The 25,274-nt window shown below is 35.8% G+C and overlaps 1 protein-coding gene across 1 annotated transcript; it reads left to right on the top strand.

Moving 5' to 3' along the window:
• The first annotated feature begins 629 nt into the window (after positions 1-629).
• On the top strand, positions 630-16,716 carry LOC145980715 (general odorant-binding protein 56h-like). Its single transcript, XM_083113780.1, has 8 exons — positions 630-759; positions 2,673-2,730; positions 4,843-4,904; positions 9,386-9,421; positions 13,161-13,281; positions 14,198-14,256; positions 15,415-15,443; positions 16,611-16,716. Exons 1-8 carry the CDS (start codon positions 664-666, stop codon positions 16,639-16,641), a joined length of 492 nt encoding a protein of 163 aa, XP_082969906.1. The 5' UTR covers positions 630-663; the 3' UTR covers positions 16,642-16,716.
• Positions 16,717-25,274: the final 8,558 nt, after the last annotated feature.

The following is a 25,274-nucleotide window of genomic DNA, read 5'->3' as shown; positions in this document are numbered from 1 at the left end:
ATGGCAAAAGACAACTTAGAGCATGTGTTATTTGATCTGTAAAGGCAAGATGTATATACGGAGTAGGGGAGGTATGTGTAAATAAACTGTACATACAAGAGAACTACGTGAGACGTTATTCTCCGCCACACAATTCAGATAGTGGTCGCAGAAGGTTCACACACATGAACCTTGTAGCTAAAGTACCACAGGTTTGTACCACCATTTCAACATTGCTGAGTGGTTAGCACATCGCGCTGCGACGCCAAGGGTCTCGGGTTCGAATCCCGCTCGGACTTGGTTCTTTGTGAATGTCCATTCATCATTTCATCACTCATCCCCATCTTCGCAATAGCCAAGAAACACAGCACGCGAAGTAAAATAAACTAAATCAATCAATCAACATTGCTGAAGTTAAACCTTGACTAAAATGTGGTGTGGACTTCTTGGCACCACCGTGTGTGACGCTTTAACAAAAGTGTTTTTTCGGTGCTTACTTCATATTGAAATGTATGTTTGATGTAATCATCACTTTTCTGACGACCTTCAACTCCATTGTGTGTTTCATCCATTATTCTGACGATAGTTCTGTGAGTTGGTTTCCTGTTTGAAAAACCATATAAAGGCCTCCACAAACCAACAATCATTCTCCAAACGTCCACCACAGTCACGCAGATAATCAACATGGATTCCAAGTTTCTCTTCGTTTTCTTCCTAAGTGCTCTCCTAGCTGTAGTACACTGTGAAGGTGACGATGAAGAAGATGATAATAGCAAGATGGTAAGTAAACCACTGTGATGGTTGGAATTTGCGGTTTGCCTGATAGCATAATCGATTATGCTCTCCGCTATTTATGAAATCGTCGAGCGTTCTGGTCCGTAGTGGAAACAAATTGAACAGTGTAAGTGTGAGGATGCGTCTACTAAAAAGAAAATTACGTACAATTAATAATAGGAAGAAGTTAAGAGCTAATTTTATCATGTAACCGCAATATGCCCATTGGTAATAATCAGTAGAGGGACTTATTCTTTGGTATTTTGCTTGTAGATTTTTAACGAATATATGATTTTATTATATTTTTTATAATAATCAATTATAATTTGAATCCGAATTCATTTAACAAAATTTCATCTTTGTAGTATTTATAGTTTCCAAAGTACATAAATCGATATAACTAACGTTTGATTAAATTTTTACCTTTTCGACATTTTACCCTGCAAATACATGTCTACTTTTGTTGGTTGCGGATGAAAATGATTCATCTGCATAAAATTTTTTATGTTCACATTTGCTAGTTTCCACCACCTTTGATTAAATGTTGCCTCTGACGCTCAGACTGATCGAGTTAATTTTTGTATTATTTTGTGCATCTGTTAGTCCTTTTTTTGTCGCTCTGGTATTTTCTGAGGTACCTGTAGTTGACTCGGACTGACAGACAGACAGAAAGAACTAGCACATACAGTTTTGATTTATTGTATTGTTCTATTTTCTTCAGAAAAGTTAAGTTTCTAACGGGGCGGGGAATTAGGACACCTGTACAAATCTAAGCCTATTAAAAGAAGAGAAATAAGTATTTGGTCTACTGCAGAGATCTGAACATTTTTCGTGCCATAGAACTAGGTCTACTTCTCGCATTTGACCACACATGGCGAGGCACTAGGGGTAGATTAAAAGTTTCATATGCTAATATATATATCTCTTAACGTCCAACGGCTGACCCGATATTCCCAACTGAACGTAGCCTTTGTATAAGAATAGCATGATTCAATTTGTCAAATGCTTTACTCATGTCTGTGCAAACAACGTATATTTGCTGTCTGGTATCGAAGCTACCAGCAACAGCATGTGTTTTTTCAACTACGTTTGTGGTCAGTGATCTCCCGCCTACAAAACAATGCTGTTGAGGAAAAAATACAGAGCAACAGACATTACCTCCATGATTAGGCGGACCGACAGGGCAATAAACAGCAATACGTTGCGTTAACTTCTATTTGCAAGATATTTAACTTTAAAAAAATCATGTTCACATTTACTACTTTATGGGAATCATCAATAACTACGATTTGAAGGATGTAACAATCTACCATAATTTTCTCGTCATAGCTCTGGGAGTTACGAACAGGCATGAGGGAATGACGATCTTCTTTTTTCTTTTTTTGTTAGTATTTTCATTTGTACGCAATGATTGTCAATGTTAAGGTTTAGTTGGAGGGGAGAGTGGGAATGATTCAATGTATTGAACTATTATTTCTTCTGGACACCTTCGGGACAACCTCCACCAATCAGCATGAAGATGCAACGTTGACATTTTTTCCCGCTTAAGGTCATTCCAAAGCTCTGAATGTGTGTGTGTATGTATACATATACGTGTGTGTGTGTGTATGCGTCACAGATCGTTATTTATTATTGGCATTATCTTCATTTTGCGGCCCTTTTCAGAGCCACTTCTCTTGAATCCGCCGATGGGACCGCTGGATCTAAACCTTACAAATCGGAAATCGATATGTCACCTTAACTACTCACCTAAATTCGTTCGGTTAAAATCTCAATTCCGGCATGATTATGAATGATGAATAGAAAAAATACGCTAAAAACTAACACAACGATGCACCTACAATGTGACCGGGTATCATACAAGTACAAACTCATACTCACTACCATTGCTTGGAAACTTAAGATCTTTCTCATCCTAGGAAGAAGCTGTGAAAGAGATATACAATGCCTGCATGGAGAAAAACGAAGTTACCGAAGGTAAGATAACATTTCTGCACATGGCTATTCTGTTCACTCCTGTTCACTCACTCTGTCTAGCACGATGCGGCGTTTGCGAATAAATAACAAAATCGTCAATCAGGAGATAAGTATTCTTCCTGCTTACGTCAGTGTAAACATATAGCATGTATAAATGAATTGTGAATGACGAAACTGGTATAAAATGTTCGTGCACATGTCACAATGAAATATTCTCAATATTTCTGAATTTGCAATTCAACTTCTTCGTTTAAGTAAGCTATATAGCTAATGCTATATCCTACAATTGCCAACCTCCGTGGGTGGAGGAGTGGTAAGCACAGCGCGCTACGAGGCCAGGGGTCCCGGGTTCGAATTCAGGTCTGGACAAGAGTGTTCTTTGTGAGTGCCCCTTCATCAATTTCATCACATCATCACTTATTCACATAGTAGGTGGTGTTAATATATCCCCGTGACCTAACGTTCGTAAAAAGAAAGTTACATGGCATGGCGGAATATGTGTTAAAATATGGAGCGCCAAAAATGTAGGCATCTCACCTTTATGAAATTCTTAGACACGCCGCTGTTCATGATAATTCGATTTTGTCAGTCCCTGTGCGGACAGCCATGTCACGTTACGTAGATTGATGCAGTAAAATGCATGAAACACGACAATTTCGAAGAAACCAAAATTTCATATATACAGGGTGCTCGGAAATTCCCCTTACAAACTCCTAGGGCAAGTAGAGGGGACTGAGTAGACAATATTTGGAATAGGAACCCATGTCCGGAAAGGTACCGTTTCCGTGCTACAACCATGACAATGTGTCGGATGTGCCTGTCTTGGTATGCAACCGGGTAGGCAGTACTTGATGTCAAAAGATCACCTGATGGCACGTGACGTGTACAAATTGTCGCGTTCCACTGTCGACACAGGTGTGGTGTTGATCAATGAATAGTACGTATCTTTTTTGTTCCCTTGGAATTGTCACCAAATAATTTTGTTTGTATTATGGACTAAGTCACACGTCATTCACTTCTGTACCTTACGTAACACTTCATTTGTCATGGTTGTAATACATGATTACACTTTAGGTCATCAGGTGATCTTCTGACGTCATGTACTGCCTACCCGGTTGCATACCAACACAGGCACATCCGACACATTGTCATGGTTGTAGCACGAAAACGTTACGTTTCCGGACATGGGTTCATATTCCAAATATTGTCTACTCAGTCCCCTCTACTTGTCCTAGGAGTTTGTAAGGGGAATTTCCGAGCACCCTGTATCTGTACTTATCCTTATCTGACGTATTCGGAAAGTAAGTACCGAAAAGGTGTGAAAAATAAAGTAAAATTGTTTCGTACCTCTTTTTATTTGCATTGCATTCTACAGACCTTAAACTACTTTTCTACGTAGTTTCCACCATTGTTTTTGTATCCCATCATCATAGAATGTTCCCGCCTATGACGAAAGCCATCCATGCACTGCTGCTTCGACGTCGCCATCCTCGTCGAAACGCTGACCAGCAAGAAACTTCTTCTTCAGATGAAGAAAGAGATTGTATGTAGTCACTTGGTGCCAAGTCAGGGCTGTTGGCGGATGAACAAATTGTTCCCAGCGGAATGACGTGACGAAATTTTGAGTTTGTTGGGCCGTATGCGGACGAGCATTGTCGTGAAGCAACACAATGCCTTCGCTAAGCATTCCGCGTCTTTGGTTTTGAATTGCACGACGCAGCTGGATTAATGTGTCACAGCAGGCATCTTTGTTGGTGGTCTGTCCTCTAGGCAAGAATTCAACCATTCTTTCATTGAGGAAACAAATCACAGACCGGACTTCACAGTCGGCGGGCCGATTGATTTACTTGAACATTTCAAACCTTCAGAAAACTACGAAGAAAAAGCATGACCTGCTCCCACGCGTGCCTGTGGCTAACTAACGGATGAAGGACGTCAGCGAGAACTCACACGGTCGCGACTGCAGCGCTACAGCGGCAATATTTGCAAACGGTACTTACTTTACGAATACGCCTCGTATTAATTCGCAAAAATGGTGCATAAAGTTTGTCTTGATGCTTTTCGAGTTTTATTATGTATGACGTCAGAAATATGTTCTCTCTCTTCTTACAGACGACTTGAAGAAAGCTGAGGAGGATGAAAAGAACAACATCGAACCCGAATTAAAAGTCAAGGTAAGTTGAACTGAGATCAGCAAGGATTCATCAAATATGAAAAATGTTCTGGAGCGACACAAGTTGATATTACCAGTTGTTTTCAATGACTGTGAACCAAGCCGCAATCGCACATTGTATATAAACTTATAAAATTTACTCGTACACCGAAATTGTAAATTAAAAATTCAGATTGGAATGGTTAATTGGGAATTTCAAATGGGAAGTAGATTCTATTACCTATTAATGCAAATCCAAAGTGCAGTGTATTTTTCCCCCACAAAATTATCGTTCTTAGACCACGAGGTCTTTTCGCAAGGGGTTGGAATTGTAAAAGTAGATATCACACAGCTGAATTCGGGGTAGAAGCGGGATACGTTATAAAATATTTCTTAATTTCATTTCCATAATTAACCTTCGTCTTTAAAATTGTTCAAAGATAAAAACGGTACAGAGGGTTCTTTTAAGGGGAGTTTGCATTTAACATTTTGGTCTTTCCAATTCTTTACTGTTTTCATTTGGAAATTTATACTTTGTCAAGATTTCCGGAGGGCTGTAGCCCCATCAGCTCCCGCCCATGAATACGCCAGTGTCTTATGTGTCGTTCAAATGCTTTACCACATAAATTTTGCTACTGAATCTCTACAAATATATAGTTGCAAATGCTGAAATGGTGTCATAAGTGATAGCATAATAATTATTTAAATGAAGACAATATGGTTTCAGTTTCATTGTAAGAAAACACTCCTACGCGTGCGTGTGATACCTTACATATTTACTGTCATCAGTAGACCTCGAATTTTTAGGCTCTAAAAAGTGTGCTTTTAGGTTCCTAAAATAGGCTCTAAAAATCCTAAAATAGGTTCTAAAAATCCTAAAATAGGTTCTAAAAATTCTAAAATAGGCTCTAAAAATCCTAAAATAGGCTCTAAAAATTCTAAAATAGGTTCTAAAAATTCTAAAATAGGCTCTAAAATCCTAAAATAGGTTCTAAAAATCCTAAAATATGTTCTAAAAATCCTAAAATAGGTTCTAAAAATCCTAAAATATGTTCTAAAAATCCTAAAATAGGTTCTAAAAATCCTAAAATATGTTCTAAAAATCCTAAAATAGATCCTAAGAATCTTGTTAGGCTCCAACAATCCTGAAGTAGGTTCAATGAAACTTAAAATAGTTCAAAATTCCTGAAAAATACTGATTAGGTATAGTCACCGTCAATGAAACAGTCAAACTCTGCAAATTTGTCTGTGAGGATCATCTTATGTGCTAAAAATAATATTTCACCAAAAACATAGTCAGTGGTGCAAACTTCAATGCTGAAATGTTAGTTTGCAAGGCGTAAATGCCACAAAGCACGGAATTGACGCGAAAGTGAGCAAGACCCCACAGATCAGACCACTTTGGATTGTACAGGTAACAGTGGCACCAGACATTTTACTTTGTTTAGAGCTTTGAAAAAATCACCATGGACTTGGAAGAAGGGAAATCGACAGAGAGTACGTTTCAAACACGTTCGTCATGAATTTTTTCGTGACCAAACAAAGCAAATGCCTCTGTGTGGCATAAAAATCCTGTAAAACCTTTAAAAATATATAAAAACCTAAAAAAAGGCTTGATTTAGATGCATAAACCTAAAATAGGTTCTAAGAAGCAAAATAGTTTTTTTAGGTACTATAAAACTTCATCAGTTGTTGCGTTTTTTAACGAAACGTTGACATAACTTATTATTTCTTACATAACTGTAAAGGAAAAAAATAGGTTAAAAGTCAAAAACCGAAAATCCGAGGTTTAGTCATCAGTATAGTAATAATAATAATAATAAGAAGAAGAAATAGAACCTTTTCTTTGAGGTTCTTCAACTCTTCATGTGTCTTGGCCAGCTCAATTATATTATTCTATCCTGTACGCTACTCCAATATTGCATCTTCACAGTATGTCGTTTTGTAACATAGTCCATCCGTAGGTTATCCTTGTAATATAGCTACAATGACTTTACAACTACATATTTGCTTTACTATTCTCTTCTGTGACATTCTTTCCACGTCGGCCAGTCACCTCAACCTTTGAGTTTTGACATGTCATAGGTTCTTAGCTATATATTTAGTATATTTAGCTCTTCACTTCTTTCATTAAAACAAATGCCTCCTGACGCAGTACACTTTCCTTTCAAATATACTGTAAAATAGTCAGTTACCGAATTACATATCCTTTTTGAGAACCCAAGATTCACAAATTATGTGTCACGATAATAATACAACAATAATAGGATAATAATAATAATACAATTCTAATCGCCTAGTGGGAAAAAGTACACAGTTTCGTGGGCTGTGAGTTGCCCAAATATATTTTTTTTAAACTTTCACACATCAAACCATTACTTGTATTGATATTTCTAAAGTAAATACTGCACTGCTTAATTGTAACCTATTAAGACAATAAATTATAATAATATAGTTTGATACACAGCGCCCATGATGACATAAATAAGAAAATAGGTATGAGTTATATTAAATATTTTGGTACAGAAAAACAGGGGCGTCGCCACACAAATAGAATGAATACATGATATATATTATTTAGATAACGCAAAGTAACAAGTTAGTAAATAATTATGGTATAAAGCACACAAAGCGGCCTTAACAATTGACTAACATAACTCAGTTTCACTTCAAAAGTGAAGAACGTTTCTAGATTCTCCATCTCAGTTGGTCTCCTTTCATTAACGTGCGAAAAATGATTACGTGCGCCATAAAGATGAAATTAAACTTTTAACAGATGTGAAAATAATAAGTAAACCTACAAAAATAGGGAAAAATTATTGAATACATTTGATCAAAATGATTATTCTAGAATTATTTTTAGTATTCCAGTAACTGTGACTAAATACGTTTTGGTAAATTAAACCTTCTTTTTTTAATGTTATCTAATATATATATATATATAGCCCCAATCCCACCATTCACTGACATAAATGTTCTCCATGAAGGAAGCCCCGGAGGTAAAACAATGCCCGATTACGACCATCCATGAAATTGTCCCAAAAGAACGAGAAAATTATGAAATCGCTCAATTATCCCTTTTTTAAGAGTGAAAATGCCCTTTCTTCACGTCCTTAGAACCCGTTTCCATGGCGCATTCTTTGCTCACATTGTTTGATTCATTCTTCATTGTTTAGCTACTATAATGTTTCTTACAGATGAATCAACTCCTCGTTAGAAAAGGTGTCGCTTCAAACAAGAGTGACATGTATGCATAAGGAGATTCAGTCCAGATACAATTAGATATTGGTATACTCATTGTGAAAATATCTACATCCGTGCTTGTTTTAACTAAATGTTTAGAGGTAGCTATAATAACAAACAATTTGCCATGCTTGTTGTTGTCCATGGAAACGAACATTGCTAGGGAACTTAAACAAAGTTAATTTTCGTCACCCCGAAAACGACGGCAATTGAGTTATACTTGAATTTTCGTCTTTCAAAATATGAGCGTCATAATTTATTACAGAGGCAAGGTAGGAGTTTGAGGGGAATGACGGAAAACAATTATTTTTCAATTACGTTTAAAAATGTGAAAATGACCAAAGAAGTAATAGTATATTGCTTTTCCAATTTAGTGTCGCTATTGAAAACTATCTTGAAACGGTTTTTCCATTAAGGAAATTGACAATTTTGAATATTTGTACCATATTAGAGCCAGTACACACATAACGTTACGTTCAAAACTTTTCAAATAAGCGAACTACGTCGGCGAGCGCACGAGACGTGGCCAAAGGCCAAGTCGAAAGTGCGCGAGTCAGTTGAATATATTTTTTCCATTATTACGTTTACAAACTTCGTTTGTCTTGTAAAAGCATAGAGAAGCTCATCTTTAATACATGAAAGCTTATTTCCCTTTATTTTTATAATATTCATTTTTTTTACAAAATACAGGAAATGTATATGCCGAATACTTAACACTAATAAAAATTGCATACAAAATATTTGTAATAATTGTACTATAAGTATGAATTTGAGCCATGAACAAAAATGCTCCAGTACAGCACAACGTTTATGAAACGTCGCTCAACCTTGAAAAAATCCTATGTCATGACCACCGAACCAGAGGCCACCTACATCCTTGAGCCCTCCCCAAGAAAAATGTCTGGCGACGCCACTGCCACTGCCGTAATGTGATTAAGCGTACGAAATAATATCAGTTTTAGCTATATGCATTTTATTTGTTATTTTATTAACGTTATACTTATTTACTGGAAAACAAAGGCTTGAAAGTCGCTTAATCAACAATAAATCGAATTGGAATATAAGAAAAGTCTATAAAGTGATAAACATAACTTACTTGATGAACATTTTCATTTCAACAATTTATTAGCACAACTTCAGTTCGTTTGAAAGATAACTAGCATCACAAGTCTGGAGGGCTACGTCACATGCTAAACAAATGCATAAAAACAACAAGATACCGCACTATTTGGAACTAACAATTCATCTTCTATCTTGCAGTGTTTCGGAATGTGCCTGATGGAAGATTTCGGCTTGGTAAGTATTCTTATCGATTTTAAATCATTCAAAGATATATGTATTCTCCCAAGTTAGGTATGTCATATAGATCTCATACCACATCATTCCTGTACAGTCAGAAGATATGGAATCAGTAAACCATACTATCTTCGCGATTAATCAAAGTAGCAGAGAAGCTAAATAAAATAAACCTAATCAATCAATCAAGTATCTAAAATTATACTTCTAGGTAGTAGGCAGCCGAAATAACAAGAAAATAACGCAAAATATACTATGAACGATTGTTTTTCGGTAAACGAGATAATTTTGCAATTTATTGAGTAAGATTAACAAATTATTTACGCTAATTTATTTTGTAATACAAATTTGGAACCTATTATTAAAAACTCTAACTATAAAAGAAACTTAATAGTTTCATGTTTTCAGAATTTAAAAATATTTCCAATAGTCTTATGTCTTATGTCTTCCAATAGTGGCCGCGGTGGCTCAGTCGGTAACGCGTCTGACTACCATGCTCAAGGTCCCGGGTTCGATCCCCGGCCGGTTCAAATCCGGGAACTTTTCTAACGGTGGAAGCGGCCCCGGCGCCTACCCAGCGTCGAATAACATGGGTACCTGGGGGAAACCCTGGGGGGTAAAGGCGGTCAGGGGCGTGATGCTGATCACATCACCCCCACTCACGACCGGATCAAGAAAGTGTGGGGCGTTACCCCCACACCCCCTATACGCCTTCATGGCGTGGTGCTATGCGCAGGGGAGCACTTTACCTTTACTTTACCTTTTTTATAGTCTTATGTATTTTGATTCATTGATTGAATGATTTGCTTTATTTTACTTCGCTTTTGGCAAATTTTCGAAGATGGGGATGAGTGATGACATGATCAAATTGATGAATGGACACTCACAAACATCCATGCCCAGGCCAGGATTCTTACCCGCGATACCTGACATCATAGCGCGACGGGGGGCTCCACGGGGGCTTTTAATAATAAACAAACAAAACATGACACTTTAATATTATAAAATTGGTCAAAGTAATTATATTTGATGAATTGCGTTCATCCGTAACAAAGAAGTGCCATGAGGGTTCAAAATTGAGAGGTTGAGAGAATTTTGAGCAAGGTAAAAAAAAAACAGAATAACTTCGCGGTCCAGCGCATATTAACAGTGTATGAAATACTAAAAAATGAAGACAAACATTAATGCTGATAGAAATATGTATAATTCATCTGGAAGAAGTGTGTCACCAATGATATAACAACAATAATAATAGTTTATTATTAGTTTACAATAACAATTGTTACTTTATTTTTACTATCAGGGAACGGATTTATATGTACCAAAAAGTATTTTTGATGTGGAAATATATATGCAATTGAAATATGGAATTAAATTTTTAAAAATTTTATTTAAACAAGTAGCTCGCCGAGGTAAATAAAATGCATTACATTTTTTGTTCTTTAAGTCAACTTCATGCACAGATAGGCTAACCAGGAATGGACCTACAGTTTAAAGTGAGATCCGAGTCACTGTGAAATGTGGCAAGAACTCGGAACCCCTTCAGTACAAGGCGATGAAACATTCATTCAAAGCGAGTACAATGAGTGAGCAAGCAGTGTCAGTCTCAGATACACAACGTAGAAACAACAACGTTCAATTTCTCGGCAAACAAGGCGTAAAGTCGAGGGAAATTTTGCAAAGATTAAAGCATCAGTTCGGTAGTGAAACATTATCGAGAACCCAAATGTCTACATGGCATAAAAATGTTTGCGAGCTAACGAGAAGATGTACAGAATACGACCCATGCGCGGCGGCACAAAACAAGTCTGAAAGCAGACCGATTTAACTTAAACTAATAATTGTGAAAATGCACTCGACTCCCTATAGCCCTGACCACTAGCCATGTGATTATCATTTGTTTTGGTGTTGGGAAGTCAACGTTTCGAGAGATATTATGCTGTCGAGCGCTTCTCGTGCAATTGTCACTAATCAACGTTCTTCTACGCTACGAATAGAGAAAAATGATCCATTTGTATCTTTGCAATATGTTCATATAGTTAAAAGTTAGAACAAAATTTCTGCTTATATTTGACTGACCAACGTACATACATATACCTTGTTCAAGTAAAATACATTCGACAGTAAAATCAAAAGCAGCACTGGTCTTAAACAATCCGGGACGCGCGTTTTCAGTCGGGTGTTGTACTTTTTACAACATATGCAAATTAGCTATTTTTGCAAGTTTAATTTATCTTGTATTTCTTGACTATGTTTTTTTAATGTTTTTACATTTATATTATATTTAATTTTTTATTATAAAATGTATTAATTTATTTTGCTGGGTGAGATTATTTTATTAATTTTACAGGCACAGTACACAGTGGTTCTGATCTCACTTTAAACTATAGGTCCAGTCCCGATTAGCCTATGTGAACATAACGTGGACTTAAAACACCAATTCTACTTATTATTTTATATCGACGACAAGATTTTTTTCAAGAATACAAAAGAATTTACCATTCACACACTGTAAGCAAATGTTTTGTTTCTGGACATGCTGCTCCTTGAGAATGTTACGCTCAATAGCTTCTTCACTCAGAATACTTTCACTTTCATCAAAATCACTAATTACGCCTACATCGTTCTCATCGCCAGAAGGTTCTTGAACAAGTCATTCTATTTCACTTCTATGTAATCCATGTGACATATTGAATGAAACAAAATCGCTCGCAAAAAGTACGACAACTAAAAATAAAATACTACGCGAGAAGGCGCGTGTTGTAAAAAGTACAACATTCACAGACATTCATCGTTAGAAACCTTATTTGCCACTGACAAACCTTTAGGGGAGTTACTTGAAGGTATGGAAGTGGTGGAGGAGAGTCAAAGCAAAGAATAGACACGGGCGCCACTGTACAACGATAACAAATGCCTTTGTTACATTTACAGTTTGCAGAATTTCAACACAAAATGTTAATAAGAAATGAAATTAGACATGCCATATTTAATGCAAAATGTTGAATTTTTCACGGGTTTTGTATCTCCTAAACCTATTAAATCTCAAACTCAAAATTTTTACTGAAGTTACTTATCCTGAAGTACTGTATTGTGTACAAATTTCAGATTTTTAAACAACTGCCCACCAGAGATATTTAACCCTGAACTTGGAATTTTTTAACAAAAAGTACATGTTTATGACCCTGTAGAAAAACAAATATTAAAGTCTCAAGCTTCAAATAATTTTGACGTACTTGATTGATACACAGGTACTTGCGCAAATAAATTCAAGTGTCAAGCAAACTGCCTTCCCCCTCAAAAAAATGTCCGAAAATGTCATTTTGAGCGATTAAAATACACAATTTTGACCTTAAAATTTATTATGAAGGAATAATATTTAGAAAATTACACAGAAATATAATTGTAGCCTATAATGTGCTTAACATCACAGATTTTGTCTCATTGTCGTAGGACTTACCAGAGGTGAGACAAAAAAGTTGCCGCTGATGCTTACGAATGGAGAAAATGACGCGCGCCATGATAAAAAAATGCCCGCCATCTTCAAATCGGTGATAATAAAAATAAAATAAGAGTGGTTCTGAACTGTCAATATATGAGGCTCACACCACTCAAAAAAAAAACTTTTTAAAAAATGGTCAAGCAACCAGGTTGTATGATTTCATATGGATTGACCCTGTTGTAAAATTTACAACGGCGAGCGTCCCGAAGGGTTAATGTTTCACATGCATTTTTTTTACAGGTTGAGGATGGTAAGTTATGTGAGGCTACATTCAAGGAGATACTTGGGGCAGACTGGAAGGATAAAGAAGACGACAAGAAAAAACTTGAAGATGCATACAACACATGTAAAGAACTGCCAGGTAAGAAATGTACACAGCCGTAGAACATAACAGCCACTCTATCAGTATAGGGGCAGAACCTTCCACTGCAATCTCCCCTACTCACAGTGTTGAATCCAGCCAGTTTCCTCCGGGGTGTGAGAATATCAAACTTTACGGGGGAATATCATAGGCATCAAAATATAATACTAATAAAAACAATACTAATATTTTAAAATTGTCCCTTGTCTCTGATACGTAGCTAATTGGATTAAATTAAGTGTAAATTTCAATAAGACTGCCCAAGCACATCACCAGCATTCCACAGCATACTTTTCACTGCCTAACCGTTAAAATAGCTGCAAGAACTTAATACAACAATAGAAGCTTACTTTAATTCGTTACAACAATAGAAGTTAACATTTCACCATATCTACCACTCTACATGTATACGTTTCTTTATTTTCAATGAAATGGCACTTTATTTAGCAGTTATCAGAACAAATTCGTGCAATATTTTGACTTTAGCAGTGAATCAGTGTTTATTATTACGAAAAAGAAGTTCTATGTTAAATTAAGGTGAACGAATGAAAGTTGAAATGAACATTGTTGCCGAATTTCTTCGGTTTTGTCCGAATGCACTGCCAGGTTATTGAAATTTTCGAGGGGGGGAGACTTTTCAATTTCCGGTGAGGTTTTCTCCTCACCCTAGGCCATCCACCGAATTCGCCACTGGCTGCTCACCTACTCCTTTTTAGGGGGGGGGGGTGATGTTCTATGTACTACAGGATATGCCTATATTTTTTCCTTGTTGGGACTTGATACATTCCAGGTATTACGGGCTCCCTCGTCTGGAGTCGCCACTGGCAGTGAACATGTACGAGATTAAACAAAATAATTTCCATGTTATTATTATAATTTTAACAATTGACATGGTTATGCTTTCTACCTGTTTCAGCTGACAACTGCGAGAATACATACAAGCTGATGACTTGCATGGATGAGAAATGTGACTTTGTAAGTACATTGTATTTTTCTTAGCTTATCGTTTTCCTGACATTTGTTAATTTCCAAAGGTTCCGGGTTTATTTACCGGCCTAGGTACAGGGGTTTCCTTTCGGACTGTCCTATCATGGGCATCTAAAGAAAACTTTCCAAAGAGTGGGTGGGGGTCAAAATCGGAAATTTCTATACCCTTAAGGAAGATACAGTGACGCTAAGTTTGTTTAATCAGAAAAGAAGTAGTTTTAAAGGAGAGAGAAAATAATACATAAAGTACACATTAGAGAAAGAGAGAAAGGAAGTGAATAAATGAAGCGAGATACCGAGGGAGAGAAGGAATAAACAATCATAAAGGAGAGAGGGAGAAAATGAATAAAAAGCAATAGGAGGAGAGGGACAGGGCAAAGAGAAGAAAATAGAGATATATATATAGAGAGAAAAACGATAGAGAAAGGGAAAGAGGAGAAATAAAGGAGCAACAGAGAGAGAGACGAAAGAGAAAAGGAAAGAAAACCAATTAAGGAGCAAGACAGAGAGAGAAACGAAAGACAAAGAGAAATAAAGAGAAATGAAGACGCAAAAGAGAGATAGGGAGAGAGTAAAACGAAAGAAAATCCCTTCAATTATTTTTCTAAAAAAGAAAATCCTTTGTTAAGAATCTCTTCCATTGTTTCTTTATAAAGCAAATATTTTCTTAAGAAACAATTCCATAGCTTTTTGTAAGGCAAATACTTTGTTAAGAATTTCTTCCGCTATTTTTCTAAAAAGCAAAGTGTTCGGTAAGGACCCATTTCACAGATTTTCTAAAAATTTAATCATTTGCTGAAAATCTCTTATGTTTATTTTTTAAAGCAAATCCTTTCTCTTGAATCCCTCCCATTGTTTTCTACAATAAGACATCATTTATTAAGGACCTCTTTATTGTTTTTCTAAAAAGCAAATCCTTTGTTAAGATTTCCTTCAATACGTGTTGGTTGGATCATTCTACTTTTTAAGTAAAAAGAGATATTTTTTTAACCAATTGCTGTCACGTTTTTAATATTAATCTGCAAGAAAAATGGATTTGATGGTAGATGATATTGGTGATACAATTTAGTTTCGTAACATAATTACCTGAAATATTTTGCACTTATTTAGCATTCATACTAATATTCCTTCATTTATTTCTTCTAGGCGTCTTACAATAAGAAAGAGGAAAGAAGGTAATTTAACAGCTTTCTCAACATAACAATATATGCTAGGTTCAAGTTTATGATTATTGTATATGATAATTTCATCGCGATCAAATTATTCTTCCAAAATTCGTTAACGTTGCTTGAAAGGAAAGAAAACCTAAAACAAGTCATATGGTTGATTGTGTATTAAGTGTTTTTGTCATATCTAACAACTCATAGATGATAGTATCGTGTAACAGTTGATATTCATCAATTCTGAAACAAACCATATTTTGACATGCTCACTTTAAGTCAAATATATTGCCAGAACTTCTTGATAACCGAATAAAACACAGACATAAATTTTCATTTGGTATACAATAGAACGTGCATTAATACATTCAAAATTAATGTAGATATAATATTATTATTTCCTTTACAATGTAATATATATTGTGTAATTGATTACATGCGTTGGAATTTCAACCAACATATGGAATGAATGTTCATTAGATTTTAATGCTTACAATAAAGTTATAAATTCAAAATCTCAAAATTCACATAAATATAACATTCAATATTTCAATTTTTATTTAGAAAATAAATGTTCTATGGCGTGTCCTATATGAGATTGTTAACGGTTATAACCGTTATGCAACCTCTTAGAAAAATAACTTGAAAACCAGGAAAAATGGCAGAATAAAAGATTGGCCGTCATACGAAAGATTTCTTCCCTTTAGAAATTACTGGGAATGTCACCAAAAAGTGGTTGTAATATGTGTCCTGTGTTTGAGCTGGGAAAGAATGACGTTTTCACACAAAAATTTGTCTTACATTTCATACGTTTGCGCTCAAAAGGTGACGATATGGGTAAAATTATTATTATTACCATAATTTCATTAGATAACATCTACACTTTTTCAAAACTCAAGTTCCCTCAAAGCAATTGAAGACATTAATTCCTTTGGGATTGCTGTCATATGAATGATCAGTCGTATACTAAGAAATTACCATAATATTTTACAGTTAACATTTTTTAATACAATTTCCAATTTGGTGAAATGAGGAAGGTTTACTTAAATATATTCCCTTAACTTCTTCTCACCCGTGTGTTTTCAAGTGCCTGAGTTTGCCTGGTGTTCTACCCGGGAAAATTAATCCTTCTCAAAAGTTTAAGCAATAACAATCCTAAATTCCAAATCTTTTAATTTTCAGGTCACTGGATTACAGGCTGTTGCGTCGATAAGAACTCTAACAACAACTGTTGCTTCTTTATTTACCTTATTGAATGGTGTATGTAAATAAAGATACTGCTAAAGCATTATATAAAATTTTATTTCATGAGTGTTTTCATTTTCTATACTGTGGAAGATAAGAATGAGTCTCACTTTGTTTCAAGCCCACGTAATGTTCCCATAGGCCAGTGGTTCCCAAAGTGTGCGCCGCGGCGCCCTGGTGCGTCGTGACTGGCTTACAGAGGCGCCGCGAAATGTTCAAATATTTTCACTGAAATGACATTTTTTGTTAGTCTACACATGGTTTTAGAATCGGATGCAACGTCCCTCTAGTGCACTTCTTAAAATAACTTATACCACGGCTACAGATATCTTAATCTCATGGGATAGGTTATATATATATATATATATATATATATATATATATATATATATATATATATACATACATATATATATATATATATACATACATATATATATATATATATATATACATACATATATATATATATATATACATATATATATATATATATATATATATATATATATATATATATATATATATATATATATATATATATATGAATAGTTGAAAGGAAATCTTCTTCTTCTTTCTTCTCGAAATTTTGGGGAAAAGGCTTCTTCTTTTCATCCTTATATTTTTGAAAAGGCTTCTTCCTTCCTATCTTTGATTTGGGAAAAGGCTTCTTCTTCTTTCCTATCTATGATTTGTGAAAATGCTTCTTCTTCTTTCCTAATTGTTTCATATATGAGCATATTCTTAATTATCTTAATTGGCTATTTACAATATTTTATTCACTCCTTCTATAATTTTTATACTCTTCCTTTATATATTTTGCATTTACTATAATATATATAATCGCTCTTCTCCGCAGCTCCTAGTTTATACAATGAGCTCTGCTTTTCTTTATATGATGCGCTGCCATCTATCGTTGCTCTCGGGAAACAGTTCTTCCTTGCATTTTTCATTGTGTCGTCGGAACTGGCACGTGACACGGACCATGTCATCAATCAAAATATTTGCTTATTTAGTACTTTTTACAATAAAATGTTTCTGAATTTGAAATATGTGTTTATTTTTTAACTTAAGCAAGCAACCTAACCTCACTAACTGAGCGTTGCAAGTGTTAGATAGGCCTACATTCTGACTTGGGCGCCGCGGAAAAGTCTTCAAACACTCAGGGCGCCGTGAAACGAAAAAGTTGGGAACCACTGCCATAGGCTATTCGGGAATGCACTTACAGTTGAAAGTGCAAAAAGTGCAAAAAGTACAGTTTGCCTCCATCGGAGATCGTTACCGATTTTTATGTCCCGTGGTTGAAAGACAGCAAGAATAAGAAGACTATGCCATGGGATAACTGATTTCAAGGTATACGTTTCACTCAATGTACATGTATTTCATGAAGGAACTCTAGGGGTACATTTAATACGCCAAGTCCCCAAGTGGTTCGGATCCCACTTTAAACTGTAGGGCCAGTCCCGATTGGCCTTACTGTGCATAAAGTGGACTTAAAAACAAAACCAATCATAACACCATTAAGCCTTGTTTCCATGATTATGAAAAACTAAATATGCTGACCAAGGCAGTAATTTATTTTATTAAAAACATAAACTAAACGTAACGTTTCAACCTTCTAGCAATACTTGATACAGAGTCTGAAGAAGACCTTGCTAGAAGGTTGAAAAGTTACGTTTAGTTTATGTTTTTAATAAAATAAATAACTGCCTTGGTCAGCATATTTAGTTTTTCAAAACCAATCAATCGAAAATCATTTAAGTGTATTTGTGTTTATATCAATAAACTGTAAACACGGTAGAACTCGTAACTTCACAATAACTAACAAAGAACGCATATGCAGGAATGTTTGAGTACAGAGATTTTTCTTTTTTTGCGTCAATGCTTAAGATGTCTTAAGAAGTATTTTTGACTTGGGTGGACAACCACCATCTGGTACATTTTCCCGCTATGACGTCATCAAAGATCGCGGCCACTCGATCACAAAACTGCTCATATCTCTGTTCACACTTGACCGATTTTGATTAAAATTAAATCAGTATGCCATAATTTTTATTTGAAAGGTGAACGAAAATGATTTGTAAACCGTTTTGTCTGTTGTTTATTGCTTTTCTAGTTTTCTTTCGCATAAAAAGATCCATAGATACTTTCACTTAATATATATTGAAATAAATTCCATATTACTGTTCAGTTTATTTCTAAGTCCAATTTATGCACATAAAGGCTCATCGTGACTGGTCATGCAGTTTAAAGTGAGATTCGAACCACTATATGGCTCCACTCGGGTATCGAACGTGGGACCCCTTGATTAAAAGACGATGATTGTATGATTTGGTTTATTTTACTTCGCTTTTCTGCCGCTTTTGGCTATCACGAAGATGTGGATGAATGACGATATGATGAAGGTAACTCACAAAGAACACCCATGTCCAGTCCTGGATTCGAACCCGGGACCCCTAGCTTCGTAGCGCGTTGTGCTAAAAGGTGACAACTTTACCACTATGTCAATAATCGTAATGCAATGATGCCATGAATAAAGTGATGTCACGTGCCAGTTTCGATGACACAATGAAAATTGCAAGGAGGAATGGTTTCTCGGAATCGACGAGAGATGGCAGCACGCTATATAAAGAGGAGCAAAGGAAATTATAAAAAACTTAGAGCGGAGAAGAGGGATTATATATATTATAGTAAATTGAGAAATATATAAAAGAAGAGTTCAAAAACTATAAAAGAAATAAATAGAATGTTGTATATAGTAAATTAAAATAGTTAAGAATATGGCCGCACATGAAAAGTTTAGGAAAGTTATTAAGTAAGCGAACGATGTCAGAAATCTATCTCTTTTTTTCTCTGGCGAGGAGAACGTCGCCATGTTTTGGTTGCCTGTCCCCGGTGGCGCTGTTGTCAAATTAGACGCCCCGAAGCACTTTACGGTTGCGCTCTTTATTAGTCGCACTGGGCCATTGGCAGCGCTTGTTATTAGCGATCCTGGTTATTTCCCTTGGTTGTTGTTTTAGGAGGAGGCGCTATTGTCAGATTAGACGCTCCTAAAAATCCTCTATAGCTTTGGTTCAATTCTCTACAAGGAATGCAGCATAATGATTCGTCTATATTATTGAGAAGAGATATGGTAAAGATAAATATTTGCTATAAATGAGAGAAAAAAAGACTTTTTCCAGTGGCAAAGAAGAATAGAAGAAATAAGAATTTGCTGTGGAAAGAATAAATAGAACAATTTATCGAGAATATAAGAATATCTCGTCGGAATATAGAAGATAATAAGAATTGCTGCTGAAAGGAGAAATAAGAATTGATATGAATAGAGGAAATAAGAAACAGCGATGAATAAAAGGGAATGACTATTTTTTGTAAAATAGAAGAAAGAGATTGTCATAAAAGGTAGAAGAAAGAAAAGAAGATTATCCTTTTACCAAGGAAAAGAAGTGGAATTGAAGAAAGAAGAAGCCATTCACATATTTTTATTATGGAAGAAATAATAAAAGAAGAAGAAGCCTTTTAAAGGAAGAAGAATATTCTTGATAAAAGAAGAAGAAGCCCTTTAAAAGAAGAAGAAGCCTGTTTCCTATAGAAGAAATAGATACAAGAAAAGAATACCTTTTCGATTATATATATATATATATATATATATATATATATATATATTCCTTTGTATTTTGTATTGATTATCAGAATATAGATTCGCATTTTACTATATCCTCTTGGCTATAAAACGCTTTTTTATTCGGAATTCTCAAAATAAGAACCTATCCCCCTGAGATTGAGATATCTGTAGCCGTGGTAAATAATATATAAGTACGTACCCTCAAGGGGCGTAGCATTAGTGGCGCCCATAACGTGGAGCCTTGCCTTACTTTATCTTACCCACGAATGAGACGTAGCAGTGATTTTAAACTACAAATAAAATTATATCCAATATTGTGTTTTACAAGCTGAATCCGTCTCCTTGACGCTGCCACTCTTACAAAACGAGCAATAGGTTAATTCATATTCCCTACAAAGCATGCCGATCTAGAACATTTCAAACAATTATGCGCCTCAACAAAGTCATCAGGATATTTCTTTAAGTTCGTTCTGGAACATATTAATCTTCTATCAGTTGAAAACCAATTCCACAAGTGCCTGTGCGAACACACGCGTCATCTCAATACAGTGACACTGAAGATGTGAACACAAACAATTATTTTTATATGGCTTGAGGCCCCTAAATCGCGGAGCATGGCGAATGACCTAGTTGCGCCTCCCCAGATATGATTGTGAGTAGCACGACATTCTCACACGAAAACATACATAAAGCTACCTGGCAGTCTCCATATGGCATTACAAACAGTCAGATAGACCATATAGTAATAGACAGAAGACATTGCAGTAATATTAGATTTACGAAGCTACAAAGGAGCAGATGTGGACTCTGATCATTACCTAGTAACCATCTATAGGCAGCGGATCTCAAACACAAAGAAAGGATGTGAAACTGTTGATAAAAATCTAGAGAAAAGAAGAGAATATCAAACCAGATTGAAACAAAATTTTGACAATATACAAAATCCCGTAACAATAGAAGAAAAATGGAAAAGAATAAAGGAAAACATTCAGAAAACAGCAGAAGCGACAATAGGATGGGAAAAGAAAACTACATGAAAGTAATGGTTTGACGAGAGTTGCCAGAAAGCATTAGATGATAGAAACGTAGCGAGAAAAAAGTTATCCAAAGAAAGACCAGAGCAAGTGTAGAGAATTGGATAGAGAAAAGGACAGAAGCCAAAAGAGAATGTAGCAGCAAAACACGGCAGAGGGAAAAATAAAACCTAATAGAACTAAATGAACTACATAATAAAAAATAATTAAGGAATATGTATCAAAGAATAGCAAACTATAAGAAAGGATATCAACCGTGAACAAATTTGTGCGGAGATAAAGAAGGAAATCTTATTATGGATAAAAAGAAAATAATAAGTAGTTGGGCAGAATATTTTAAAGAATTATTAGGTTTCAATGAAAATAGGATATCAGAAGTAAGAAATGACCACGAATGGGATGAAAAACAAGACTTGCCTGAATTAAGAGATGTCACAAAATCCATACAAAGCTTTAATAATAACAAAGCATTAGGAGAAGATCAAATATTTGCTGAAATGCCATAGCTAAAGAAACAAATTTTTGAGCTTGTTAAACAGATCTGGAAAGAAGCTGAAATGCCAAAGGAGTGAACAGTAGCAATAATATGCGCGATACACAGAAATAATGACAAGACATGTAAGAATTATAGGGCATATCTCTCCTTAATGTGACACAAAATATTTACTAAAATTCTGGCAAGGCTGCTAGAATCGTACGTAGAAGCACTGACAGGACCAGTGCGGATTTGGAAGTAATCGATCAACAATAGACCAAACCATTGTATTAAGAATGATATTAGAAAAAAGTTTTGAACACAATATTAACATATATCAATTATATGTTGACTTTTAACAAGCATTTCACTGTATTTGAGAGAGATGGATATCCCAGAAAAATTATTAAAATTGACAGAAATGATCTTAAGAAATTCGAAATGCAAAATTAGAATACAAAACCAACTATCCGAAGAAATTCAAATTGCAAAAGGACTACGACAAGGGTATAGCCTCTCCACACACGTTTAACATAAGTTTGGAACATGTAATTAGAAAGATTGAAATAAATCCTAGAGGAACCATCTTAAATAGGACAATACAATACCTTGCATTTGGTGATAACGTTGCCTTACTAAGCAGAACACCAAAAGCACTAGAAGATTCCCTGAAACAATTACAACAAGGTGGACATGAGATTTGACTGGAAATATACCAGGATAAAACAAAATACATAACAACAAGCACAAAAAACAGATATGAAACTATAAATGAGTTCGAGACACACAGTCTAAAGTTCGAGCGAGTGGGAAATTTCAAATATATAGGTTCAACAATAACAGAAGATGATAACATTGCAGAAGAGGTAAAAGCAAGAATATCAGTAGGCAAGAGATGCTACCATGCATTTGGAAATATTTTAAAATCCTCACAAGTGAACCGAAAGCTGAAACTAAGACTGTATAGAACCATAATGAGACCAACATTGATGTATGGGTCGGAAACCTGGTGCCTTACAAGAAAGAAAGAAGAAAGGCTAGATATATGGGAGAGGAAGGCTTTACGGAAGATAAGGTAAGCATGCCAGTTATTGGCACTTTAAGAGGAACTAGTTGGAAAAAAATGAATTACACATATTGTATCAGTACATTTCTTGGGTTTCGGTATTTCATAAATGTTGACACCTGTTCTGAAGTGAAATCGATTGAGACATAGTAAAAACCGAAAGCAATTATTTAATATTTTAATTTTATATTCAGAACCTGATAATGTCTAGTTGTTGGCATACACTGACCAGTTATTGTCACATTAGTGCCCAGTTAATGGCACTCCATATTTACAATGTTCTAAGCCTCTAACATTCACAGTTTTTGTAGGCTACGTAGTAGCTCAGCGTACATTATAGTTATAAATCAATTGAAATATGAATATGCCTAATGAAAATTATGAAAGAACTCAGAAAAGTAAATCAGTGAAATGGTTTAAATACCAAAAGTCTGTACCAATAGTTGGCAGTCTAAATGCTTGTACTTGGCACTGGTGGCAACTACTGGTTAACATAAAGGTATCAAAGTCAGAATGCTCGCATCGTCATTCTTATGTTTTAAATAGCAGTGTTAAAAACATGAAAGGCCTATTTCTTCCAAATTGCGAGTTATTGGCCCTTGTGCCAAGTAAATGGGCATCATGCACATTAGTAATACCAAGTATTGGCACTCTTGAAAGCGTGCAGCGATTAAACAATTTGTTGGCAATGGAACGTCAATGCTCTTTCTTTAGGGTCTAGATAACCGTTAAACAAGAACCATGTGCAATAATTTCATTAAAACAATAAATAACAAGAGAAACATGAAAACATATTCCTTAACCTACCTGCTTAGAATTGAGCAGAAATCTTGAAAATCACAAAAGACTTCCAGATATTCACGATTTTTTCCACAAAGAAATAACAAACGAAATAGACGCCGCTTGCAAATGTCATCAACGGAAGACAGGGCAACAAGGCGGGAACAAGACCAATGTTGCCAGTTTCACACAGATCTTAATTTCTACAAATATTCCTCAACGTGCCAAAACACTGGGCAGTGCCAATTACAGGAAAGCTTACCCTATATGTACAGTCATGGAAAAAAGTTCTTCCCCATAAGGCTTTAATAGGAGCAAGTAATGCAGGAGGGTAGGCAACACATATTGCACCCTTCGATGATCGGGTGATTTTGCCTGTCTTAACACCGAGAAATGTGTTCCACGCGAAGGTCAACATGACAGGAAAGCAAAGAGGGTCACGTGACTATTGGTTACGTGGAGTGTTGTGCTTCTCCACGTCCCCAGTTCTTGATCCACATTGCAGAAAAAGTAGAGCTGCATGCAATATATGAAAATAGGTTGTTTTCAACTACACGCTTAATTATGATTTTCCCAATTGTAAATCTATCAGACGTGTCTCCCGATTTAGTCGGGACAGTCTTTTACTTTGAATTCCTGTTTTTTCATAGGCGTAACTTGACGGGAGCAGAAAGGGCATTTGTAACCCCCCCCCCCCCGCCCAAAAATCAGGTTTCTTAAAGCTGCTAAAACAGGAATTAAATACTATGATTTGACGCGTCCAAAAAAAGTATTATATTGAAAGATTGTTCCCAAATACGTAGATAGCAATTTAATACTTTGAAAGTGTCTCAGATTTGTTTATTATGTCACATCTTAGTGTGGCACAGGTCTACTACAAAAGTGGAATTTCGTAACAGAAATATGAACCCACTCCTTTTATTTCGTAGCCGATTTCATCTTGAAACTGAAATTAAGAATATTAGTTAACAAGGTCATTGGTAAACAATAAAAAAATGTGTTAGACCCAATTCTTTAATACCTTATCATAATCTTTATCGCAATTTTAAATTTTGTTGTAAGTCCACTTTATGCAAAAAAAAAAGGTAAAGTTCTCACCTGTGCTTAGCGCTACGCCATGAAGGCGTATAGGGGTTGTGGGGGTAACGCCTCACACTTTCTTGATTCGTTCGTGAGTGGGGGTGATGTGATCAGCATCACGCCGCCCCACACTTTCTTGATTCGTTCGTGAGTGGGGGTGATGTGATCAGCATCACGCCCCTGACCGCCTTTACCCCCAGGGTTTCCCCCAGGTATCCATGTCATTCGACGCTGGGTGGGCGCCGGGGCCGCTTCCAACGTTAGAAAAGTTCCCGGGGTTGAACCGGCCGGGGATCGAACCCGGGGCCTATAGCATGGTAGTCAGACGCGTTACCGACTGAGTCACCGGCACAGATAGACTAATCTGAACTGCATACAGTTGAAAGTGGGATCCGAACCACTATGTGCGATCACCTGGTATCGTACCCGAGACCCTTGATTACAAGGCCTTACCACTACGCGATCAGTGAGGCGCACACAATCTTTGTATTTCGACCTTTTTAAACCTATATGTATCATATAAGAGGTTGTTTAACGTTGC

The sequence above is a fragment of the Lepisma saccharinum genome, chromosome 28 (assembly GCF_977018435.1).
Source record: "Lepisma saccharinum chromosome 28, izLepSacc3.1, whole genome shotgun sequence".
Classification (NCBI taxonomy): Eukaryota; Metazoa; Arthropoda; class Insecta; order Zygentoma; family Lepismatidae; genus Lepisma; species Lepisma saccharinum.
This window is presented reverse-complemented; position numbering and strand designations above follow the sequence as displayed.

Excerpts from the sequence above, each read along its gene's own strand:
- LOC145980715 (XM_083113780.1), top strand. The coding sequence starts at position 664 with ATGGATTCCAAGTTTCTCTTCGTTTTCTTCCTAAGTGCTCTCCTAGCT. Across the intron at positions 9,422-13,160 it reads TGATGGAAGATTTCGGCTTG|GTTGAGGATGGTAAGTTATG; the intron begins GTAAGTATTCTT and ends TTTTTTTTACAG. Across the intron at positions 14,257-15,414 it reads TGGATGAGAAATGTGACTTT|GCGTCTTACAATAAGAAAGA; the intron begins GTAAGTACATTG and ends TATTTCTTCTAG.